Source organism: Salvelinus namaycush, chromosome 41, assembly GCF_016432855.1.
Source record: "Salvelinus namaycush isolate Seneca chromosome 41, SaNama_1.0, whole genome shotgun sequence".
NCBI lineage: Eukaryota > Metazoa > Chordata > Actinopteri > Salmoniformes > Salmonidae > Salvelinus > Salvelinus namaycush.
The window spans coordinates 21,828,959-21,853,500 of record NC_052347.1 but is presented as its reverse complement, the minus strand read 5'-3'; the positions used below and the strand labels follow the sequence as shown (position 1 = coordinate 21,853,500).

Sequence of the window (24,542 nt, the reverse complement as noted above, 5' to 3'; positions counted from 1 at the left end):
TTGTCCATTGCTGTTTTGGTTAGTGATTGTCTTATTTCACTGTAGAGCCTCCAGCCCTGCGCAATATGCCTTAGCTAGCCCTTGTGTTCCACCTCACACACATGCGGTGACCTCACCTGGTTTAAATGGTGTTTCTAGAGACATCTTTCTCATCGTCACTCAATGCCTAGGTTTACCTCCACTGTATTCACATCCTACCATACCCTTGTCTGTACATTATGCCTTGAATCTATTCTTCCGTGCCCAGAAACCTGCTCCTTTTAATCTGTTCCCGAACGCACTAGACGACCAGTTCTTATGGCCTTTAGCCGTACCCTTATCCTACTCCTCCTCTGTTGATGTAGAGGTTAATCCAGGCCCTGCAGCACCTCGCTCCACTCCCGTTCCCCAGGCGCTCTCATTTGTTGACTTCTGCAACCGTAAAAGCCTGGGTTTCATGCATGTTAACAATAGAAGCCTCCTCACTAAGTTTGTTTTATTCACTGCTTTAGCACACTCTGCCAACCCGGATGTCCTAGACGTGTCTGAATCCTGGCTTAGGAAGGCCACGAAAAATCCAGAAATTTCCATCCCTAACTATAAAATTTTCCGACAAGATCAAATCAAATCAAGTTTATTTTATATAGCCCTTCGTACATCAGCTAATATCTCGAAGTGCTGTACAGAAACCCAGCCTAAAACCCCAAACAGCAAGCAATGCAGGTGTAGAAGCACGGTGGCTAGGAAAAACTCCCTAGAAAGGCCAAAACCTAGGAAGAAACCTAGAGAGGAACCAGGCTATGAGGGGTGGCCAGTCCTCTTCTGGCTGTGCCGGGTGGAGATTATAACAGAACATGGCCAGAGGATAGAACTGCCAAAGGAGGCGGAGATGCAATCTACTGCAGAGATAGCCTTGCAGAGTTCTGTCATGCTATCCAGGTCTGTACCCAAACAATTTGAGCTTCTACTTTTAAAAATCCACCTTTCCAGAAACAAGTCTCTCACCGTTGCCACTTGTTATAGACCACCCTCAGCCCCCAGCTGTGCCCTGGACACCATGTGTGAATTGATTGCCCCCCATCCATCTTCAGTTCATACTGTTAGGTGACCTAAACTGGGACATGCTTAACACCCCGGCCATCCTACAATCTAAGCCAGATGCCCTCAATCTCACACAAATTATCAATGAACCTACCAGGTACAACCCCAAATCCGTAAACACGGGCACCCTCATAGATATCATCCTGACCAACCTTCCCTCTAAATACACCTCTGCTGTCTTCAACCAGGATCTCAGCGATCACTGCCTCATTGCCTGTGTCCGTAATGGGTCTGCGGTCAAACGACCACCCCTCATCACTGTCAAACGCTCTCTAAAACACTTCAGCGAGCAGGCCTTTCTAATCGACCTGGTCCGGGTATCCTGGAAGGATATTGACCTCATTCCGTCAGTAGATGCCTGGTTATTCTTTAAAAGTGCTTTCCTTTCCTTAAATAAGCTAAAAAATTTAGAACCAGGAACAGATATAGCCCTTGGTTCACTCCAGCCCTGACTGCCCTCGACCAACACAAAAACATCATGTGGCGTACTACATTAGCATCGAAAAACCCCCGCGATATGCAACTTTTCAGGGAAGTTAGGAACCTATATACACCGGCAGTTAGGAAAGCAAAGGCTAGCTTTTTCAAACAGAAATTTGCATCCTGTAGCACAAACTCCAAAAAGTTATGGGACACTGTAAAGTCCTTGGAGAATAAGAGCACCTCCTCCCAGCTGCCCACTGCACTGAGGATAGGAAACTCTGTCACCACCGATAAATCCACGATAATTGAGAATTTCAATAAGCATTTTTCTACGGCTGGCCATGCTTTCCACCTGGCTGCCCCTACCCCGGTCCCCCATTTCTCCTTCACCCAAATCCAGATAGCTGATGTTCTGAAAGAGCTGCAAAATCTGGACCCATACAAATCAGCTGGGCTAGACAATCTGGACCCTCTCTTTCTAAAATTATCCGCCACAATTGTTGCAACCCCTATTACTAGCCTGTTCAAGCTCTTTCGTATCGTCTGAGATCCCAAAGATTGGAAAGCTGCCACGGTCATCCCCCTCTTCAAATGGGGAGACAATCTAGACCCAAACTGTTACAGACCTATATCTATTCTACCCTGTCTTTCTAAGGTCTTTGAAAGCCAAGTTAACAAACAGATCCCCAACCATTTCGAATCCCACCGTACCTTCTCCGCTATGCAATCTGGTTTCCGAGCTGGTCATGGGTGCACCTCAGCCACGCTCAAGGTCCTAAACGATATCATAACCGCCATCGATAAGAGACAATACTGTGCAGCCGTATTCGTCGACCTGGCCAAGGCTTTCATTTACATTTACATTTAAGTCATTTAGCAGACGCTCTTATCCAGAGCGACTTACAAATTGGTGCATTCACCTTATGATATCTTTCGACTCTGTCAATCACCGTATTCTTATCGGCAGACTCAACAGCCTTGGTTTCTCAAATGACTGCCTCTCTTGGTTCACCAACTACTTCTCAGACGGAGTTCAGTGTGTCAAATCGGAGGGCCTGTTGTCCAGACCTCTGGCAGTCTCTGGGGGTGCCACAGGGTTCAATTCTCAGGCCTACTCTTTTCTCTGTATACATCAATGATGTCGCTCTTGCTGCTGGTGATTCTTTGATCCACCTCTACGCAGACGACACCATTCTGTATACTTCTGGCCCTTCTTTGGACACTGTGTTAACTGACCTCCAGACGAGCTTCAATGCCATACAACTCTCCTTCCGTGGCCTCCAACTGCTCTTAAATGCAAGTAAAACTAAATGCATGCTCTGCAACCGATCGCTGCCCGCACCTGCCCGCCCGTCCAGCATCACTACTCTGGACGGTTCGGACTTAGGTATTTGTAGTTGTCCACATATTCTAGGTGTCTGGTTAGACTAAACTCTCCTTCCAGACTCACATTAAGCTCCAATCCAAAATTAAATCTAGAATCGGCTTTCTATTTCACAACAAAGCATCCTTTACTCATGCTGTCAAACATACCCTATTAAAACTGACTATCCTACCGATCCTTGACATCGGCGATGTCATCTACAAAATAGCCTCCAACACTACTCAGCAAATTGGATGCAGTCTATCACAGTGCCATCCGTTTTGTCACCAAAGCCCCATATACTACCCACCTGTCACGATCGTCTATGGGTGAGAGAGAGGACCAAGGCGCAGCGTGTGCAAAATACATTCTCTTTTATTCAGAGAAGGGAAAAACACGAAACGAACACTGAATACAAACTAAACAAAAACAACAAACGACCGTGAAGCTAACGACGTAAGTGCATAGACAAGCAACAAACGTTCAACATAGACAATTACCCACAAAACCCAAATGCCTATGGCTGCCTTAAATATGGCTCTCAATCAGAGACAATAAACCACAGCTGCCTCTAATTGAGAACAAATCTAGGCAGCCATAGACATACAAACACCTAGACAAGTCCTGACCCATTAAACGTACAAACCCCTAGACAAACCAAAACACATACATTCCCCATGTCACACCCTGACCTAACTAAAATAATAATGAAAACAAAGATAACTAAGGCCAGGGTGTGACACCACCACTGCGACCTGTATGCTCTCGTTGGCTGGCCTTCGCTTCATATTCGTCGCCAAACCCACTGGCTCCAGGTCATCTATAAGTCTTTGCTAGGTAAAGCCTGCCTTCTCTCAGCTCACTGGTCAACATAGCAGCACCAACCTGTAACACACGCTCCAGCAGGTGTATTTCACTGGTCTCCCCCAAAGCCAATTCCCCCTTTGGCCGCCTTTCCTTCCAGTTCTCTGCTGCCATGACGGGAACGAATTGCAAAAATCACTGAAGCTGGAGACTCATATCTCCCTCACTAACTTTAAGCATCAGCTGTCAGAGCAGCTTACAGATCATTCCACCTGTAAATAGCCCATCCAACTACCTCATCCCCATATTGTTATTCATTATTATTATTATGTTTTGCTCCTTTGCACCCCAGTATCTCTACTTGCACATTCATCTTCAGCAAATCTGTCACTCCAGTGTTTAGTTGCAAAATTGTAATTACTTCGCCACTAGAGCCTATTTATTGCCTTACCTCCCTAATCTTACCTCATTTGCACACACTGTATATCGACTTTTATTGTGTTATTGACTGTATGTTTGTTTATTCCATTTGTAACTCTGTGTTGTTGTTTGTGTCGCACTGCTTTGCTTTATCTTGGCCAGGTCGCAGTTGTAAATGAGAACTTGTTCTCAACTGGCCTACCTGGTTAAAGGTGAAATAAAAAAATAGGTAGATGGGTAAAAATACTAAAAGCAGACATTTGGATTTGACACTTTGGATAGTGTATAAATACACCCAGTCACTACAAAGCACAGGATGTTGGTGGCACCTTAATTGGGGGAGAAGGGGCTCGTGGTAATGACTGGAGCAGAATCAAACAAAGTTTCCAAGTGTTTGATACCCTTCCATTTGCTCCGTTCTGGCCATTGTTATGAGCCATTCTCCCCTCAGCAGCCTCCACTGCTACAAAGATACAGACGTCCTTCCGAACTCAGTTGCCGGAGAGGAAGGGAACCGCTCAGGAATTTCACTATGAGATCAAAGGTGATTTTAAAAAACAGTTACAGAGTTTAATGGCTGTGATAGGAGAAAACTGAAGATGGCTCAACAACATAGTTACTCCACAATTCTATCCTTAATGACAGTGAAAAGGAAGCCTGTATAGAATACAAATATTCCAAAACATGCATCCTGTTTGCAACAAGGCACTCAAGTAATACTGCAAAAAATTGGCAAAGCAATTAACCTTTCGTCCTGAATACAGTGTTATGTTGTTTGGGGAAAATTATTGAGTACCATTCTCCATATTTTCAAGCATAGTGGTGGCTGCATCATGTTATTGGTATGCTTGTAATCGTAAAGGACTTTGGGGGGGGGGGGGGGGGGGGGGTCAGGGTAAAAAATAAAGTGAATGGAGCTAAGCACAGGCAAAATCCTAGAGGACCTGGTTCAGCCTACTTTCCACCAGACACTGGGAAATGAATTCACCTTTCAGCAGGACAATAACCTAAAACACAAGGCCAAATCTACACTAGAGTTGCTTACCAAGAAGACGGTGAGTGGCCAAGTTAGTTGACTTAAAAGTCTGCTTGAAATTCTAGGGCAAGACCTGAAAATGGTTGTCTAGCAATGTTCAAAAACCAATTTGAGAGCTTGAAGAATTTTGAAAATAATAAAATAGGCAAATGTTGCACAATCCAGGTGTGGAAAGCTTTTAGAGACCTACCCAGAAAGGCTCACAGCGGTCTACTGTCGACCCACTTCTTCTCAACTTTACCTCATGTCAAAATGTGTGTGCCAGAAGCGCCACATCTCTGGAGTCCTTCCATCTTCATCTGAACAGATTTATCCCAGTTTTGTCTATTAAAATGTTAATTACACTGAGGAGTTTTTTTGTGGATATTTATATTAAAAGAGTTTGTGTATAGGAACCAGTGCCCAATAAACTCAATTTCCAGCTCTACCTCCTCAAAGGACAGCCAGTGGAACAAATTATTTGTGCCTTCTGTAAAGTTTTGAATGTTCTAAATATACATTTCCTTCCCGGAGAGCTCATAGCTATTCAGTACCTGTAAAACCAGACCGGCCAGCCCCTCCAGAATATGCATGCAGAGGCAGCCAATAAGATGCTAGAGCACATCACATCACTCGAAGAAGATGAGGACTTCAGGGATGGAACAGAGGATGAACTGTTGGTGCTCTGTGGCTCTCTGACATCCCGGAGATAGTATCTGATGTCATCACAGCAGAGATGCTTGAGTCCATCCCTGGTCACACTACAGAAGTTGCTGGTGCGGTAGATGGAAATGCTAGTAAACCATTTCAGGGGTTGTGTTGTTGATCGGGTTGAAGACATGATTTACATTTTATCACAACACTTAAAACTTATGTAATTACAGGCTGTGGATCAGGATGGCGTCACTGGAATGGCCAACAATGACAAGCTGGAGGAGTACCTGGTAGAGCCAAATAGTTATTCTGGCCCCACTCAGTCAAACCAGCCAGCTGTCACTATAATATCCTTGTGGAAATAAGCTGAGCCAGCGTGACAAGGACCAGATTGTTTATGCTGCCCCTCACCAACCCAGGCTGGTGATTGATTGCTTCCGGACACAAAAAAACAATACCTGTATCCCTGGAGTGGAGATCACAAGGAGATGCACTCGGGGAAGCGGGGGTTAATCTGCCCAGTGGCCTGAACGCTGCCATGTGATAGAGACCGTGTTCACCTGACTGTGTGGCATCTACCCTAGTCCTCAGAAGGGGAAGGCGGCTCGGACAAGGTGGATCCTCATTCTGCGGGACTACAAGAAGATCAGGCAGCGGGTGGTGACCAATAGCACACTGCAGCTGTATGAAGTGAACCAGAACACCTGAGTGCAGTAGCACAACAGCAGGCAGAAAACTCAGGACGTGGCAGTGCTCCTCCAGGGCATTCAGCTCCCTCACCCATGCCCACAAGCCACAGAGCCTTTGCAGCCTGCAAAAACCTGCCCTGCTGCCCCTCAGTACAACCAAGAAGAGCATGAATAACATCTACCTCCAAAACACAGCAGGGCAGGCCAAAACTAAAAAACGCACAGCCCCGGTTGGACCACTTCCAATCATGCACAGATGCAGCTATTCACCGAAGCGCCAGCTGTCTGTAGCAACGAATGTCTGTGGCACCAGTAGTGGTGGACTGGTCCAGTCCTGAACTGCCCTGGACAGTGCTTTGTGCCATTTGTTTCCCAAGTGATGTTCCAGACAACACCGGCACCCACAGCAGCTTCATCCGTAAACCTACTCCCCCACACAAAACGAGCTTACAAAAGGACTGTTAGAGGCAATACATAAATAAATAAAACATGGGCAGTTCAATAACAAGCAGACAGGCACTGCCTTTATAAAGTACTCTCAAAAATATAGTACTCTCAACAATTCCATGCATGTTTTAACTATTGTGTTGGCCATGGCATGGGTTTGTTTATTGTAGCTTTTTGCAGGGTTTTTAAACTTCCCTCGGACAAAGAATGATTAAATAGAAAAAAATGGAAATGTATTTCAAATCGTCAATAATTGCATAACGTTCTCTTCCCATCTATCCACCAACTCAACCCTCTTTCCACCTACACTCTAGCTGCATCACCATCCGTTTCCCCTCAAACACTTACATTATACACAGTGTTATTTTGTACATTGCATATTGTTTACTTTGCCCTTCTGTTATGTTTTATATTTATTTTGGTAATAAACTTCAATGTTGCTTAAATTGTTGGTCTATATTTTGTTCACATCAAGCTGTTAAGTGTTTAAAAAGAAAATTAAAGCATAATACAGATGGGGAATCAATCCCAGTAAATTTAAGCCTTAGATGTATTTTGTCTATCAAAAACATTTGTTTTCTTAAGTGGAATTTCACTATCTTTCTCCTTGAAATACCATTCTCTTCCTCTTTTCTACCTTTTGTCTTCTCTTTTCCATCTCCCCCTTTCTTCCCCCCCCCCCTCAAGCTAAAGCTAGTTTTAAATAAATATATTTTTATCTTCTTCACTCACTATTTCTCTCGGTCGCTTCTCATTATAACTCAGTGGTTTGAACTAACGCCGCCGTTATCCCATGCTGCACTGCGAGAATCACAAAACACTCAGCCGGTTGTGACTTTATGGAGTACAGCTAGAACCGGAAGTGACTTTTCGTAGCAGTTTAGGACAGCATTTTAGCTAACCCTAACCTTAACCCAATTCTCCTAACCTGCTACGAAAAAGTCACTTCAGGTAGTAGCTGTATACATCCTAGTAAAACCCCTCATCTAACAGCTGTCCAAAAGAAGTGTGTGTGTGTGCAATATGTCAGAATGGGGCACACAGCACTTGCCTTCATAGGTCCACAAATTGTAGTGACAACTTTGTTTTGAGAATATTTCTTAAATTGTACATTTGGTTAAAACTCAAATCACCTGCATGCTCCACAATAACAAGAGACACCCATAATAAATACATTATAAAGCATACAAGTATCTTTGCATTTAACAAATAACTAAATTCCCTGTGGTTCGTATTCCAGTCTTTGATGAGAGCCATGGGAGAAATATTTGCAAGTGGGTAAATCTATTTGAAATTGATCACTTTTTTAAAGCATCCCTTTTGATTTAAACAAAAACTTTCCTACATGTTTGATCATGGAATAAGTAGTAAGAAAGTTACTTTTTGGACCTGAATGCCAAGGAGATCAAAGTCGACCCGAAGTTTACATGTTAAATAATTTACATTAAAAGGTAATCACAGCTATATGTAATATTTTTGCATTGTAATTCAGAAAATGTCCTTTAAATATAGCTGCAGAAGTAGTTGAATGATTGTGAAACACTAAGTTTTATTTTTTTCATTTGTGACAGAATCATTGTACCATTAAATAGCTTCTCAATAAACTAAAAAATAAAGTATTTTCAGCTGTTTGAAGCTGGTGGATAAACTGAAAGTCAAAGACAAGCACAAGTTGCTTGCACTAGATACCCCATTTCATTTTTTTCTTTCACGAAATTATAAAATATACTGAACAAAAATATAAAACGCAACATGTAAAGTGTTGGTACCATTTTTCATGAGCTGAAAAGATCCTAGAATTGTATGCAATTGTCTCATACAACACAATGCCACAGATGTCTCAAGTTGAGGGAGCGTGCAATTGGCATGCTTGACTGCAGGAATGTCCACCAGAGTGGTCGCCAGATAATTGAATGTACATTACTCTACCATAAGCTGCTTCCAACGGCCTTACAACTTTACAACTGAGACCACGTGTAAACAGTATGTCTGTAATAAAGGCCTTTTGTGGGTAAAAACTCATTCTGACCCATGGCTGCACCCCTGCCCAGTCAAGTGAAATCTATAGATTAGGGCCTAAATAATCAAATTGATTTCCTTATATTAACTATAACTCAGTAAAATCTTTGAAATTGTTGTATGTTGCGTTTATATTATGGTTCAGTATGCGAATGTAAGGTTTTGTTCAAATAAAAAGGGTTGCTGTTAAAAAGTTATTAAATTCAAATGGATTTACACATCAGAGACTGTGCTCCCACCAGCATGGCAGCACCCATGCTCCCAACTGGAATTATAGTATGGCCTCAACAGCCCTTAATATGGTACATATGATTAAAATAGCTAGAAATGCATTTGTCTTCATGTCCTTTGTAATCAAGATCAAGTAAGGTCTGATCACCAATGATGAGACAGCCTTCAGGAAGGTCAGAGACCTGGCAGTGTGGTGCCAGGACAACCTCTCCCTCAACAAGACAAAATTAGATGATAGTGGACTACAGGAAACAGAGGGCTGAGCACACCCCCATTCACATCAAGTGGAGCAGGTCAAGAGCTTCAAGTTCTTCGTTGTACACATCACTAAGGACCTATCACAGTCCAAACACCTCACAGTTGTGAAGATGGCATCATAACGCCTCTCCCCCCTCAGGAGGCTTGGCATGGGTGCTCAGATCTTTAAAAAGTTCTACAGCTGCACCATTGAGAGCATCTTGACTGGCTGCATAAGCTCTTGGTATGGCAACTGCATGGCATCCGACCACAAGGCGCTACAGAGGGTAGTGTGTACAGCCCAGTACATCACTGGGGACAAGCTCCCTGCTATACAGGACCTCTACACCAGACGGTGTAAGAGGAAGGCCTTAAAAATGGTCAAAGACTTCAGCCACCCAAGTCATAGACTTCTCTCTGCTACTACGCAGCAAGCGTGAACGGAGCGACTAGTCTGGGACCAAAAAGCTCCTTAACAGCTTCTACCCCCAAACCATAAGACTGCTGAACAGTTAATCAAATGGCTACCCCGACTATTTACATTGACCCCCCTTTTTTGCACTGGCTCTACGCACTCACTGGACTCTTCCCACACATTGACACATACTACACTGACACTCAAACACACACACACACACACACACTGCTGCCACTGTTTATGATCTACCTTTATTGCCTAGTCATTTTTACCCCTACATATTACCTCAACTACCTCGTACCCTACACATTGACTCGGTACTGTTACACCTTGTATAGAGCCTGGTTGTTGTTATTTTATTGTTACCGTTTCCTTTCTTATTTTCTTACTTTTTAACTGCATTGTTGGTTAAGGGCTCGTAAGTAAGCATTTCGCAGTACACCCTACAGCTGTTGAATTCAGCACTTGACAAATACAATTTGATTTCAAAATAAAGCAATTTGTTAACAATCTTGAAACAGTACACCAGCCAAACATTGAACCAAAGTGTTTTTCAACAAAATGATCACACCTTAGAAAACCAAAATAACCTACTCCCCAAAAATATGGCAGCATGACTGATAGAGCGCTCATCCAATAAATTATTCAGGTTTCCATGGCATGCTGATCTTCAGAGGATGGTTCACTGTTGGGGTTACCGTCCGTGTTACTGATGGGGTTACTGATGGTGCTACAGTCAGTGTTACTGATGGTGCTACAGTCAGTGTTACTGATGGTGCTACAGTCAGTGTTACTGATGGTGTTGCTCCTAAAAAAGGAGACCCTTGTAACTGTGCTCTTTCCAGCCGTTTCCTTCCCAGATTCAATGCCAACCATGCCTGTAATAACAAATGCATAAACACAATATGACCAACAAATTGCAACATAACATAAGGTAATTACAATAAAATGTAGAACAGTTAACACGCTATGTAATACACTAAGTATTCACTTAATTCAAAAGATATGTTGAGACCAAGTTATTATCAAACATCTTTCGAAAAGTCTGAAGAGGTAAAACTGTAGCTAGCGAACTGAAGGGATAGCTGGGAATGGCACAGACTCGACCTTGGCTGGGAACCATACCAGTCTACCTATTCTGCCAAAGCAAGAATTTGGTCCCTCAATCATCAACTCAGTGTGTGACATATACTATAGCAGGGTTTTTCTGGATCAAAAGGTGCTTAGTGGCATTTTTAAAGACCACATCTTGGCAGTGTAGATACATTATTGCATATAAACCAATTTCCTGCAATCCTAAGAATTTAGCCATGGCTAATGCAGTGCTAAATTAATTGTTTTTGGCATTTTTTAAATCTCCCGGTAGTTCAAAAAATATAAAAAATAAATGTCCTCACTATCAACTGAGTTTATTTTCAGCAAACTTAACATGTGTAAATATTTGTATAAACATAAGATTCAACTGAGAAACTGAACAAGTTCCACAGACATGTGATTTACAGAAATGGAATGTGTCCCTGAATAAGGAGGGGGGGGGGGGGGGGGTCAAAAATCAAAAGTAACAGTCAGCATCTGGTGCGGCCACCAGCTACATTAAGTACTGCAGTGCATCTCCTCCTCATGGACTGCACCAGATTTGCCAGTTCTTACTGTGAGATGTTACCCCACTCTTCCACCAAGGCACCTGCAAGTTCCCGGACATTTCTGGGGGGAACGGCCCCAGCCCTCACCCTCCAATCCAACAGGTCCCAGACATGCTCAATGGGATTGAGATCCGGGCTCGTCGCTGGCCATGGATGAACACTGACATTCCTGTCTTGCAGGAAATCACACACAGAACGAGCAGTATGGCTGGTGGCATTGTCATGCCGGAGGGTCATGTCAGGATGAGCCTGCAGGAAGGGTACCACATAAGGGAGGAAGATGTCTTCCCTGTAACGCACAGTGCTGAGATGGACTGAACTTGTTTTCATTGCAGGCAGATGATGCTGTGACACACCGACCCCAGACCATGACGGACCCTCCACCTCCAAATCGATCCCGCTCCAGAGTACAGGCCTCGGTATAACGCTCATTCCTTCGACGATAAACGCAAATCCGACCATCGCCCCTGGTGAGACAAAACAGTGACTTGTCAGTGAAGAGCACTTTTAGCCAGTCCTTTCTGGTCCAGCAACGGTGGGTTTGTGCCCATAGGCGACGTTGTTGCCGGTGATGTCTGGTGAGGACCTGCCTTACAACAGGCCTACAAGCCCTCAGTCCAGCCTCTCTCGACCTATTGCAGACAGTCTGAGCACTGATGGAGGGATTGTGCGTTCCCGGTGTAACTCGGGCAGTTGTTGTTGCCATCCTGTACCTATCCCACAGGTGTGATGTTCGGATGTACCGGTCCTGTGCAGGTGTTACACGTGGCCTGCCACTGCGAGGACGATCAGCTGTCCGTCCTGTCTCCCTGTAGCGCTGTCTTATGCGTCTCACAGTACGGACATTGCAATTTATTGCCCTGGCCACATCTACAGTCCTCATGCCTCCTTGCAGCATGCCTAAGGCAAATTCACGCAGATGAACAGGGACCCTGGGCATATTTATTTGTGTCTTTCAGTCAGTAGAAAGGCATCTTTAGTGTCCTAAGATTTCAGAACTGCGACCTTAATTGCCTACTGTCTGTAAGCTGTTTGTGTCTTAATGACCATGCACCTGTGGAAGGGTTGTTAATTGTTTATGTTTCACTGAACAAGCATGGGAAACAGTGTTTAAACCCTTTACACTTAATATCTGTGAAGTTTCAGAATTTTACAAATTTTTTGAAAGACAGGGTCCTGAAAAAGGGATGTTTCTTTATTTGCTGAGTTTATATAGATTGATTATATATTCTACATTCTTTGAATCTGGTTTTAGAGTCGTTTAAGTTAACACAGAAAGCGTTTTTCAATCACAAAAAAAATCTGTTAAAAAAAATTATTACTAAAATGTTTTTAAGGCCCCATCTTGGCAATGTAGATATTTCTTTAGAATGTATTATATATACACATTGTACCAGTCAAAAGTTTGGACACCTACTCATTCAAGTTTTTTTTTATTTTTACTACTTTCTAGAGTAATAGTGTAGACATCAAAACTATGAAATAAGTGCGAAAAAAAAGTGTTAAACAAATCAAAATATATTTTAGATTTGAGATTCTTCAAAGTAGCCACCCTTTGCCTTGATGACAGCTCTGCACTCTTGGCATTTTCTCAACCAGCTTCATGAGGTAGTCACCTGGATTGCATTTCAATTAACAGGTGTGCCTTGTTAACATTAAATTTGTGGAATTTCCTTCTTAATGCATTTGAGACAATCAGTTGTAGGGGTGGTAAACAGAAGATTCTGTAAAATACCAAGTCCATATTATGGCAAGAACAGCTCAAATAAGCAAAGAGAAATGACAGTCCATCATTACTTTGAGACATGGTCAGTCAATCTAGAAAATGTCAAGTACTTTGGATGTTTCTTCAAGTGCAGTCGCAAAAACCATCAAGCTCTATGATGAAACTGGCTCTCATGAGGACCGCCACAGGAAAGGACGACCCAGAGTTACCTCTGCTGCAGAGGATAAGTTCATTAAGAGTTCCCAGCCTCAGAAATTGCAGCCCAAATAAATGCTTCAGTGTTCAAGTAACAGACACATCTCAACATCAACTGTTCAGAGGAGACTGCGTGAAGCAGGCCTTCAAGGTCGAATTGCTGTGAAGAAACTACAGGTCAGCTGATTAATTAGGGCCGATTTCAAGTTTTCATAACAATCGGAAATCAGTATTTTTGGGCGCCGATTCAGAATTTTTTTATATATATATTTTTTAGCGCCTTTATTTAATCTTTATTTAACTAGGCAAGTCAGTTAATTAAGAACACATTCTTATTTTCAACGAGGCAGAACGACAGATTTTTAACTTTGTCAGCTCGGGGGATCCAATCTTGCAACCTTACAGTTAACTAGTCCAATGCTCTAACACCTGATTACATTGCACTCCACGAGGAGCCTGCCTGTTACGCGAATGCAGTAAGCTAAGGTAAGTTGCTAGCTAGCATCAAACTTATCGTATAAAAAACTATCAATCAATGACTGTCATTGCTCCAATGTGTACTTAACCATAAACATCAATGCCTTTCTTAAAATCAATACACAAGTATATATTTTTAAACCTGCATATTTAGCTAAAAGAAATCCAGGTTAGCAGGCAATATTAACCAGGTGAAATTGTGTCATTTCTCTTGCGTTCATTGCACGCAGAGTCAGGGTATATGCAACAGTTTGGGCCGCCTGGCTCTTTGCGAACTAATTTGCCAGAATTTTACGTAATTATGACATAACATTGAAGGTTGTGCAATGTAACAGGAATATTTAGACTCATGGATGCCACCCGTTAGATAAAATACGGAACGGAATAAACGTTTTGTTTTCGAGGTGATAGTTTCCGGATTAGTCAAAGGTATATGGTTTAGAGAGAAATAGTCGACGCGTTATAATTCCTGTAATAACTTGCGGCTGAACTTGAAAGGGGTTCCTTCGTTATTTGACCGTTCATGTCTTCCATAGAGAATGTCTTGATCTACTTCAAATAAGGTCTGTGTTTCGCAGACTGACAGGGGACCATGCAGACAAGCTCTGCTCATGTTATTTGAGACTAAATTGATTTTATTTATGTATAATATTAAGTTAAAAATAAAAGTGTTCATTGTTCATTCAGTATTATTGCAATTGTCATTATTACAAACATGTGTGTGTATGATATATATATATTTTTTTTTTAATACAAAAAAATGTTTTTATAAAATCGGCATCGGCTTTTTTTGTCCTCCAATAATCGGTATCGGTGTTGAAAAATGATAATCGGTCGACCTCTAGAAGAAACCACTACTAAAGGACACCAATAAGAAGAAGAGACTTGCTTGGGCCAAGAAACACGAGCAATGGACATTAGACCGGTGGAAATCTGTCCTTTGGTCTGACGTGTCCAAATTTTAGATTATATTTCCCAACCGCCGTGTCTTTGTGAGACGCAGAGTAGGTGAATGGATGATATCTGCATGTGTGGTTCCCACTGTGAAGCATGGAGGAGGTGTGAAGTTGTGGGGTGCTTTGCTGGTAACTCCTTCAAGACAGTTGGAAAGGCATTCCTCGTAAAGCTGATTGAGAGAATTCCAGAAATCTGCAAAGCTGTCAAAGGCAAAGTGTAGCTACTTTGAAGAATCTAAAATAGAACATATATTTTGATTTGTTTAACACTCCTTTGGTTACTACATGATTCTATAGGTGTTATATCATTTTAATGTCTTCACTATTATTCTACAATGTAGGAAATAAAAATAAATAAAAACCCTTGAATGAGTAGGTCTCCAAACTTTTGACTGGTACTGTATAAATACATTTCTTACGGTTTGGACTTAGGTGACCCGATAAAGGATTACAATGGAAGAAAAATCCCTGCTATGGTACAGGAATTGCACTCACCTTGCGGATCAGTGTCATGCCCACCCTCTTGATTTGACTGGATTGCAAAGGAACTCTCTCTGAGCTCTGCAGGACTGAACTGTAGGAAATATAAAAAGGACAGGCAGAAACACACCCATTCAATTGAAATGCAATCCATTATGATAAGAGTTAAGCTATAACTACAGAGTAAACTTACAGACAGATCCCTGGGGGTGGTGACCGGCTGTGGTCCTTTGCAGCACAGCAGAGAGAAAGGTCTCTGCTTGGTCTTGGGGTGCTCCTTGAAACACAGGCTGAACACCTTTGCAGGGAGGCAGACATCCCAGTTGTACGGATGGTCATTCACAAGATCAGACACCATCCTGTTGGGGTGAAGGCCACCATGGTCAAATATGAAATTAAACTCCATATTTAAAAATATATATATAATTTCACCTTTTTTAACTAGTTAAGTCATAGAAAGGAATGTGTCTAAAACACAAACCTGCTGATCAGGGTCTGTGTGGTCAGATCCAGTGATCCAACTTGCCGATGACGGTATAAGAGAGAGAACCCACTCAGCTTCAGACGACTCTTCAAAGCAACGTTGATCTGGAACATGAATAAATGGAAACAGCTCATGGTTGTCTAATGAACCACTTCTGACCTATTGACCTCTACTGTATATATGAACCAACATCAAAGTTGTACTTTTGCAAGGTACACTACATGACCAACAGTATGTGGACACCGGCTCGTCGAACATTTCCTTCCGAAATCATGGGCATTAATATGGAGTTGGTCCCCCTTTGCTCCTTTAACAGCTTCCACTCTCCTGGGAAGGCTTCGGACTAATGTTGGAACATCTCTGCAGGGACTTGCTTCCATTCAGCCACAAGAACATTATCGAAGTCAGGGACTGATGTTGGGCGATTATGCCTGGATCGCAATCTGCGTTCCAAAGGTGTTTGATGGGGTTGAGGTCAGGGCTCTGTGCAGGCCAGTCAAGTTCTTCCGCACTGATCTCAACAAACCATTTCTGTATGAACCATGGACCTCGCTTTGTGCATGGGGGCATTGTCATGCTGAAACAGGAAAGGGCCTTCCCCAAACTGTTGCCACGAAGTTGGAAGCACAGAATCGTACAGAACGTCATTGTATGCTGTAGCATTAAGATTTCCCTTCGGAAAGTAAGGGACCTAGCCAGAACCATAATAAATAAATGATAATAAAAAACAGGCCAAGACCATTATTCCTCCTCCATCACCAAACTTCAGTTGGCACTATGCATTGGGGCAGGTAGCATTCTCCTAGCATCTGCCAAAACCAGATTTGTTCTTCAGACGGTGTACCGTGACTCGTCACTCCAGAGAGCGCATTTCAACTGCTTCAGGGTCCAATGGCGGCAAGCTTTACACCACTCCAGCCGACGCTTGGCATTGCGGCTGCTTGGCCATGGCAACCCATTTCATGAAGCTCCTGACAAACAGTTCTTGTGCGGATGTTGCTTCCAAAGACAGTAATTCCACAATAACAGCACTAGCAGTTGACCGGGGCAGCTCTAGCGGGGCAGAAATTTGACGAACTGACTTGTTGGAAAGGTGGCATCTTATGACAGTGCCACATTGAAAGTCACTGACCTCTTCAGTAAGGCCATGGCTGTGTGTTCGATTTTATACACCTGTCAGCAATGGGAGTGGCTGAAATAGCCTAATCCACTAATTTGAAGAGGTGTCCACATACCTGTTACACATACACTATATTTACAAAAGCATGATGTGACAAAATATACCTCACCTTACTGGTAAAGTTCTTCTTCAGTCGAACAAGGATTCCAAAAGGGAAGCCAAAGTGAGAGATGACTTCAGCTACATGCTGTGCTACCTCAGTAGAGCTACAACCTCTCAGGGGGAAGGCCTCCACCCATTTGGAGTAGAAGTCTGTCAAGGTCAGAACGTACTGGTGTCCGTTTAATGTCAAGGGTAGCGGCCCTCTGATGTCTATAACCAGCCACTCCCATGCTTCTTTGATCTGGGTAAGAATGGGAGACAATGTATAGTACTGTTTTAATGACACGTATAAACATGTTCCCCAGACCTTTCTTGGTTTTCAATCCAGAGGTTGCCTGTCACAATCGCATTAGAAAAAGACAGGCCAATGAATCAATGATCAACTTGGAGGCTATATCCCTAAACCTGTATTAGAGACTGAATGTTTACACATCCTTCATTACCTCTATTATGTGCTTGAGGGGTAGAAGTTCGAACTCCATGTTCTCACATGCCACCTGAAAATAAAGTGCATCGTTTATCATTTTTTTTGCATAAGTTACTGGCATATAGCATAAGCTATTGGGTGTTCTTGTGAGTAAATAACTTACCTTCGGGGAAACATCTTTGACTGCCCAGGTAATACTCTGCAAAGATCAATATGGTGAAAATATGAAAAAGCCTACTTGGAGCAAAACTCCAGTAAATAATCGCTGTTCATCTGGCAAAGAAATAGTGTTGCTCAACTAAGCACCAATGAGCATGTGCCAATTGAACCTCAGTTTACGTCGTACATCAAGGCCGAGTTGAGCAACGAATGAGGAAAAAGTCAGAGGTTGTATTAAAAAGTACCTTATTTTGAAAGTTTTTTGGATAGTCGAATATAGTTGGGACTGCGTCTGGCGTGAGGCGTTGACGTATGTCCCTCCCGCAAATATACTTGTCTTCAAAGTGAACAGAGCACACACGGTGGTTTTGTTGCGGATTCCACCCTTTACACTTCATATTAATAATCCATTGTTTGCGTCTTTCAGGATCATTTTTGGGGAATCTGTTACCATAACATTCATACGTCAAATTGGCATCACAATTACAGCTATCAAATGAAGAGTAAATCCATGAATGGTTTATGCAACAGACTTCTAAGAGAACAGCATTGTCACAGTGCAGAGTTTAAGTACAATTATCAAACTAGCTGACGTCAGCTAGCTAAATTCTCCTGCAAACCATTTGAAAGAGCTAGCTGAACCAGACCTCTAACACTCAGAAAGCTCAGATTCAAACTCTACAAGCGTAATGTCAATATACATTAGTTGATCACCAAATAGAGTTTTGCTGAGCAACTTTCTTCATTTAATCCAGTTGTGTGCAGTACAGTGTGTACTTCCAAAAAAGTTCTAAATAAAAATGTACAAGCAACCAAAAAAGCACCTCCAATCACTCCTTACCGGCACGCACAGGTCGAAAGTCTACAACAAGTCCATTTGTTTTCCCTTTGGATATTGGTTAATATATTCAGAGTTCTCTCGTCAGTACCTATTCGACGGAAGGTCCTAGGATGACATTTAGAATCAGATGATGATAGAGGCCAAGGTACAGCCTCCCCCCCCCCCCCCCCCCCATTCCGTTTTCAAAGTGACTAAAAATGTGGTTTCAATGGGAGAATATTATGCACTCTCGGCTAAAGGTCTGTCTTAAAAGTGCAATCAGCCGAACCTGGTGTTAACAGAAAAAATGTCTCAATTAAATGATCTAGAGTCCAACTTTTTTTCTCACAACAAATACATTTAAAAATGTTATTTTCACATAAAATTTGCTAAATAAACTATGAGCTCAAACATAAATAGGCCTATGCTCGCTCACTCGTACGCAACTAATTGCATTCTGAACTGAAGATCATTAATAGTTAGTTGATTATTGGACTCGGGTGAGTTAGCACAAGTCTGACACCGATCAGGCCCCCCGAGGCCTACTTGCATGACCTAGAGAGCTAAAATCACTTGTAGCAAAGTCACTGACGTCCCTATTACACGACACTCCGATTAGAATTCCCATTTTAAAAAGTTCTGACTATAAATAATTCATTTTTAATGGCTTCCATTCCACATGCTAGAGATCTATAGTCAAGTGTGGTGTGTTCCCTGACCTCTATTCAATAGCTTCCAGTCCACATGACATACACATTTAAAACCACTCAATGATAGGTCACTGATCTCTCTCCTCCATAGGAGGGAAATTCAATTTTCCATTTCACATGAATATTTCCTCTGGTAGGTTTAATTTTCAATAGCTCACTGTCCATATGAGTATAAATCTCTAAAGACAAGTGTGGTGGATTCTTTGACCGGTCTTACAATTTTTTATTATTATATATTATTCCTCCCCTTTGTTTTACTACAAATATTTATCCTATTACAACTGGTTATTAATTCACATACAGATCTCTTTCTCCCCAATTTCGTGGTATCCAAATTGGTAGTTAGTCTTTCTCATCGCTGCAACTCCCCTACGCACTGCTTCTTGACACACTACTCGCTTAATCTGGAAGCCAGCCACACCAACAACCCCAAGCACAAATCAAAATCCACAAATTAATGGTAATTTTGCAATGGCCATCTCAGTCTCCGGACTTGAACCCTATTAAAACTCTGGTTTGAATTGAAGAGGGCACTCCATATGCACAGAATTAAGAATAAAGGATCTAGAAAGATTCTGTATGGAGGCAAGGTCTAAGATTCCTCCCAACGTGTTCTCCAATCTCATAAATCATCTTATAAAAAGGCTTCGTGTAGAGTACAGTGTGTGTGTAGAAAATCAAAGGCGAGGAATTTTGAAAAAATAAAAAGGTGTACCTTTGATAAGAGGCAACGAAGCCACCGCAATGGTCTGTAGATCTGTAGTGCATATGGAAAGTGAGATATTGAAAATTAGACCCATCGTGGGAACTATTCATGTAAAAATCAGTGAAATAAAAAAATAAAACAAGAAATTGTAAGTGGTGTAGCCTACTATGGACAACAAGGGAGGTCAGAGACCTACAGTACCAGTCAAAAGTTTGGACACCTACTCATTCAAGGGTTTCTTTATTTTTACTACTTTCTAGAGTAATAGTGAAGACATCAAAACTATGAAATAACACATATGGAATCATGTAGTAACCAACAAAAAAAAAAAAAAGTGTTCGTAGCCACCCTTTGGGGCAGCAGGTAGCATTGGGCCAGTAACCGAAAGGTTGCTGGATCGAATCCCTGAGCTGACAAGGTAAAAATGTGTTGTTCTGCTCCTGAACACAGCAGTTAACACTGTTCTCCGGTAGGCCGTTATTGTAAATAAGAATTCATTCTTAACTGACTTGTCTCGTTAAAAAAAATTTATTGCCTTGATGTCAGCTTTGCACTCTTTGCATTCTCTCAACCAGCTTCACCTGGAATGCGCTTCCAACAGTCTTGAAGGACTTCCCAAATATGCTGAGCACTTGGCTGCTTTTTCTTCACTCCGCAGTCCAACTTATCCCAAACCAACTCAATTGGGTTCAGGTCGGGTGATTGTGGAGGCCAGGTCATCTGATGCAGCACTCCATCACTCTCCTTATTGGTCAAATAGCCCGTACACAGCCTGGAGGGGTGTTTTGGGTCATTGTCCTGTTGAAAAACAAATGATAGTCCCACTAAGTGCAAACCTGAATGCTGTGGTAGCCATGCTGGTTAAGTGTGCCTTGAATTCTAAATAAATCCCTGACAGTGTCTCCAGCAAAGATGGGAACCACACATACGGAGATCTTCCTTTCACCTACTCTGTGTCTCACAAAGACATGCTGGTTGGAACCAAAAATCTAAAATTTGGATTTCCACCTGTCTAATGTCCATTGCTTGTGTTTCTTGGCCCAAGCAAGCCTCTTCTTATTATTAGTGTCCTTTAGTAATGGGTTCTTCCTTTAGTAATGGGTTCTTTGCAGCAATTCGACCATGAAGGCCTGATTCTCGCAGTCTCCTCTGAACAGTTGATGTTGAGATGTGTCTGTTACTTGAACTCTGTGAAGCATTTATTTGGGCTGCAAGCTGAGGCTGGGAACTCTTAATGAACATAGCTTCTGCAGCAGAGGTAACTCTGGTTCTTCCTTTCCTGTGGCGGTCCTCATGAGCCAGTTTCACCATGGAGCTTGATGGTTTTTGCGACTGCACTATAAGAAACTTTCAAAGTTCTTGAAGTTTTCCAGATTGACTGACCTTCATGTCTTAAAGTAATGATGGATTGTTGTTTCTCTTTGCTTATTTGAGCAGTTCATGCCATAATATGGACTTGGTATTTTACCAAATAGGGCTATCAAAGGGGAGGAACAAAAAAGTGTAACTTTGATAAGAGAATTGAAGGAAACCACCACCCTTGTCTGTAGATCATATTGATAGGAAGGTATTGAAATATGGCAATAAAATCTGATCTGGTAAACTGAAATTCTATTGAATGTAGCATGGATGAGGGGGGTCAGTGACTTCACATTATGTGGGTTTACATTTCCATTTCACCTGGATGTGAAGCTTTTGAAAAGTACCCTTGTAAATTGGTCAAATATAGCATAGTAGTTAGACGTAACTAATAGAAATGTTGGGCCAGTCGGCAACCTGAGTCCCTATGCAGTGTGTGTAATCTTCATATAGGGCTAACCCTCCTGGACGGGAATGCAAACATTGTTTTGCTTACGTGCAATCACCGGCATTGCACTTTTACAACAGTCCTAGACCAGCTGAGCACCAGAAAACAGCATATTGCCTCCTTTTCGGTTCTGTTAAGAGTCGAGTTCTACCACAGAAAAACGAGATATTTCACAGAATGTATAAATGTGAAGCATCCGGTCGGCGTTTCCACTCGCTAGCAAATATGGTGATGTTAGATATTACTGCACTGTTGGAGCTAGAAACCCAAGCATTTCATTACACCCGCAATAACATCTGCCTAACATGCATGTGACAAATAAAATTTGATTTGAGAGGAAGCCCAGTGGCCAGCAAGTGGGAGAAGAGCATATATATATATATATATATATATATATATATATATATATATATATATATATATATATATATATATATGGCTTTTGTCAGACATTAGGCAAATTTTGTCATCTGCTGAAACATTTTAATGCTTTTCAGTTTTCTGTTTACAAAATTAAAATCTGTCAAACAGTCGACTGCGTTTTCTAGACTTTACCCTTCGCCAAAGTTTTTGAAAATTGCATTGTTTGGGAGTGCAAGGGCGAATTGAGTTATTGCACAGGCACAGGTCAGCGTAAGCGTTCCCTAAAATAAATACGCAAATAAATGCTAGAACGTGCCAACAGGATCTCACTCGCTCGTGCTTGGCTCTGCCCACCTCCTTGCTTGTTCTGCCTACTATGATCATTTTGCCCACATTGGCAACGACAGGCTCTGGTCCATCTTGGGTTAGTTATACAAATCTTTGGTTCGACTATTGGTAAAAACAAAGGGTGTATCTTGCTCTCTACCGTCATCTGATACTAGATATATCACTCATCATCCTTAGGGACCTTCCGTCAGAGACCTATCGACGAGTTAAGCACCGAATATCCGAAAGTAAAAACAAGTTTACTGTGGTTATTATATACTGTTAATATAATCATATTAGAACGCTTGCAGACATTGTGAATCTGAGCGTTCTGTTTCACGAGCTACTACAGCTGGCTAGAACTTTGCGTTTGCCTAAGCTAGCTACCGTAAGAATTTAGTTAGCTAGGCATCAAACGTGGCTCTCAATGTAGTTTTAACAGTAGACTGTAATACTTACCTAAAAAATCCTACACCAGCTTTGGGGCTGCGGTTTTTGCAGTTGTATGCTGAACACAGTGACAGTGTTGGCATTCTTGTCGCTGTGTAACAGGAACAAATATAAACCACGCAGGACTACTAACTAGCTAACCACGCTCTGAGGTGTTGCCAATTATAGTTCAGTGAGATTTTTTCTTTGTTGGGGTCTGACGAAGCACTACTTCCAAAACGTTGTATTGCCGCCACCTACAGTGCGGGATGAAAACGTTTTTTTCTTTTTTTTATGAAAATAAAAATATCCCACTGCCCGCCACTGGGCTTCCTTTCATCACCATATTTGTTAATGAGTAGAAACGCCAACCGGATGCTTCAAATTTATACATCTCCTGAAATATCTGGCTCATTGTTCTATCTGCGCACATAATGTACTGTCTTTGACCCAGCCTTTTGCTAGCCCCGTACGAACATCCTGATCGCGCGCGGTTACATGATGTTTCGCGACACCGAATGTAAGCTCGCGAGATCAGGATGGTTCGTATGAGGCTAACCTTCTGCTACTCACTTAAAATTAGCTATCTAGTATAAGGGATTCCAATCCAAGCATGGAGGAGTTATTCTATTTGATAGAGCAGCGTTGTTAGTTTCCCTCAAGCCTATCATTCTAATAGTAATATGTCATATTCTTGATCTTCGACAGATGCTCAGCCTTTGGCAGGAAAAAAACAAGAGTTGGGTGAGTAAAAGTCTCACATTCAATGGTGTTCCCTTTCAAATTGTGGGCACGAAGATGTATGAATGGCACCAGGGGGAAAGACAGACTAACAAAATACAAATATGCTTCTGAAATGAACAGAAAGGCAGGAAGTTCAAAGACAGGTCACTGTAATTTATACCATACAGTATACTGTACCAATTTACAACATCAATTTCCTTTTAATAATGTTGAAGTGCTATAGAACAATGTAATGTTCCTCAATAAAATTTAAGAAGATGGGACTTAAACGGGTGTCCCACCTTTGTGATCACTCCCATGGCACTTATCGCAAAAGTATGTAAGTGGGGTTAGGGTGGTGAGTTTTCCCTTACACTGTAAAGTGCTTTGGGTGTCTAGAAAAGTGCCCTGTAAGTCCAATCAATTATTATTAAATGTTTTGCCATCTTCCATAGCTTTAAGACCATGCCTTTGTACAGAGACGGAAACTGGTACAAAATACCTGGGAGGAGGAAAGTGTGCGGGTTGTTCCACCAATTGAGTACCTTTTGTGTAGTGTAACTTTTATTTCACCTAATTTTAACATTCTGTCATGAAGAGTTCAACATAATAAAAACATGTTCTCATTTCAAGATGTTAAATAAATGACTATAGTAAGTGCTAAATAAAGTAGCAGGGTTTATTTAATCAGAAGAAAATCTGCCAATTTCAAAAATGAACATTTCTGTGAACATTTCTGTGAAACTGTGTACGTTTTACTTGTGGATTAGTTGTGGATTTTGAAAATAAAACTCTAAAATCAAGATGTGTCAATTTGTTGGTCTACATGTCATTTTAAAAACACTGCTTGTAGTAAACCTCTTTTGGGTCAAGAAAAGTACAAGTAAGGACAAACATCATGTTAAGCTTGCAAGCTGAGTTTGTATAAGACATCCGATTACCACTTTGCATTTAAAAACGGTTGGTTTTATTATAGCTAATAATTAACCAAATCATTGATGGATCACTAGATAAAAGAAAACATAGAA

The 24,542-nt window shown here is 41.8% G+C and overlaps 1 protein-coding gene across 1 annotated transcript; it reads right to left on the bottom strand.

Annotated features, from left to right (window-relative positions):
* Positions 1–10,032: 10,032 nt before the first annotated feature.
* Positions 10,033–23,003, bottom strand: LOC120034310. The gene is made up of 9 exons (XM_038980815.1): positions 22,822–23,003; positions 17,875–18,073; positions 17,634–17,669; positions 17,487–17,540; positions 17,051–17,284; positions 15,759–15,865; positions 15,471–15,636; positions 15,293–15,371; positions 10,033–10,678 (listed from the first exon to the last, which is right to left on the bottom strand). Exons 1-9 carry the CDS (start codon positions 22,893–22,895, stop codon positions 10,446–10,448), a joined length of 1,182 nt encoding a protein of 393 aa, XP_038836743.1. The 5' UTR covers positions 22,896–23,003; the 3' UTR covers positions 10,033–10,445.
* Between the last annotated feature and the right edge of the window lie 1,539 nt (positions 23,004–24,542).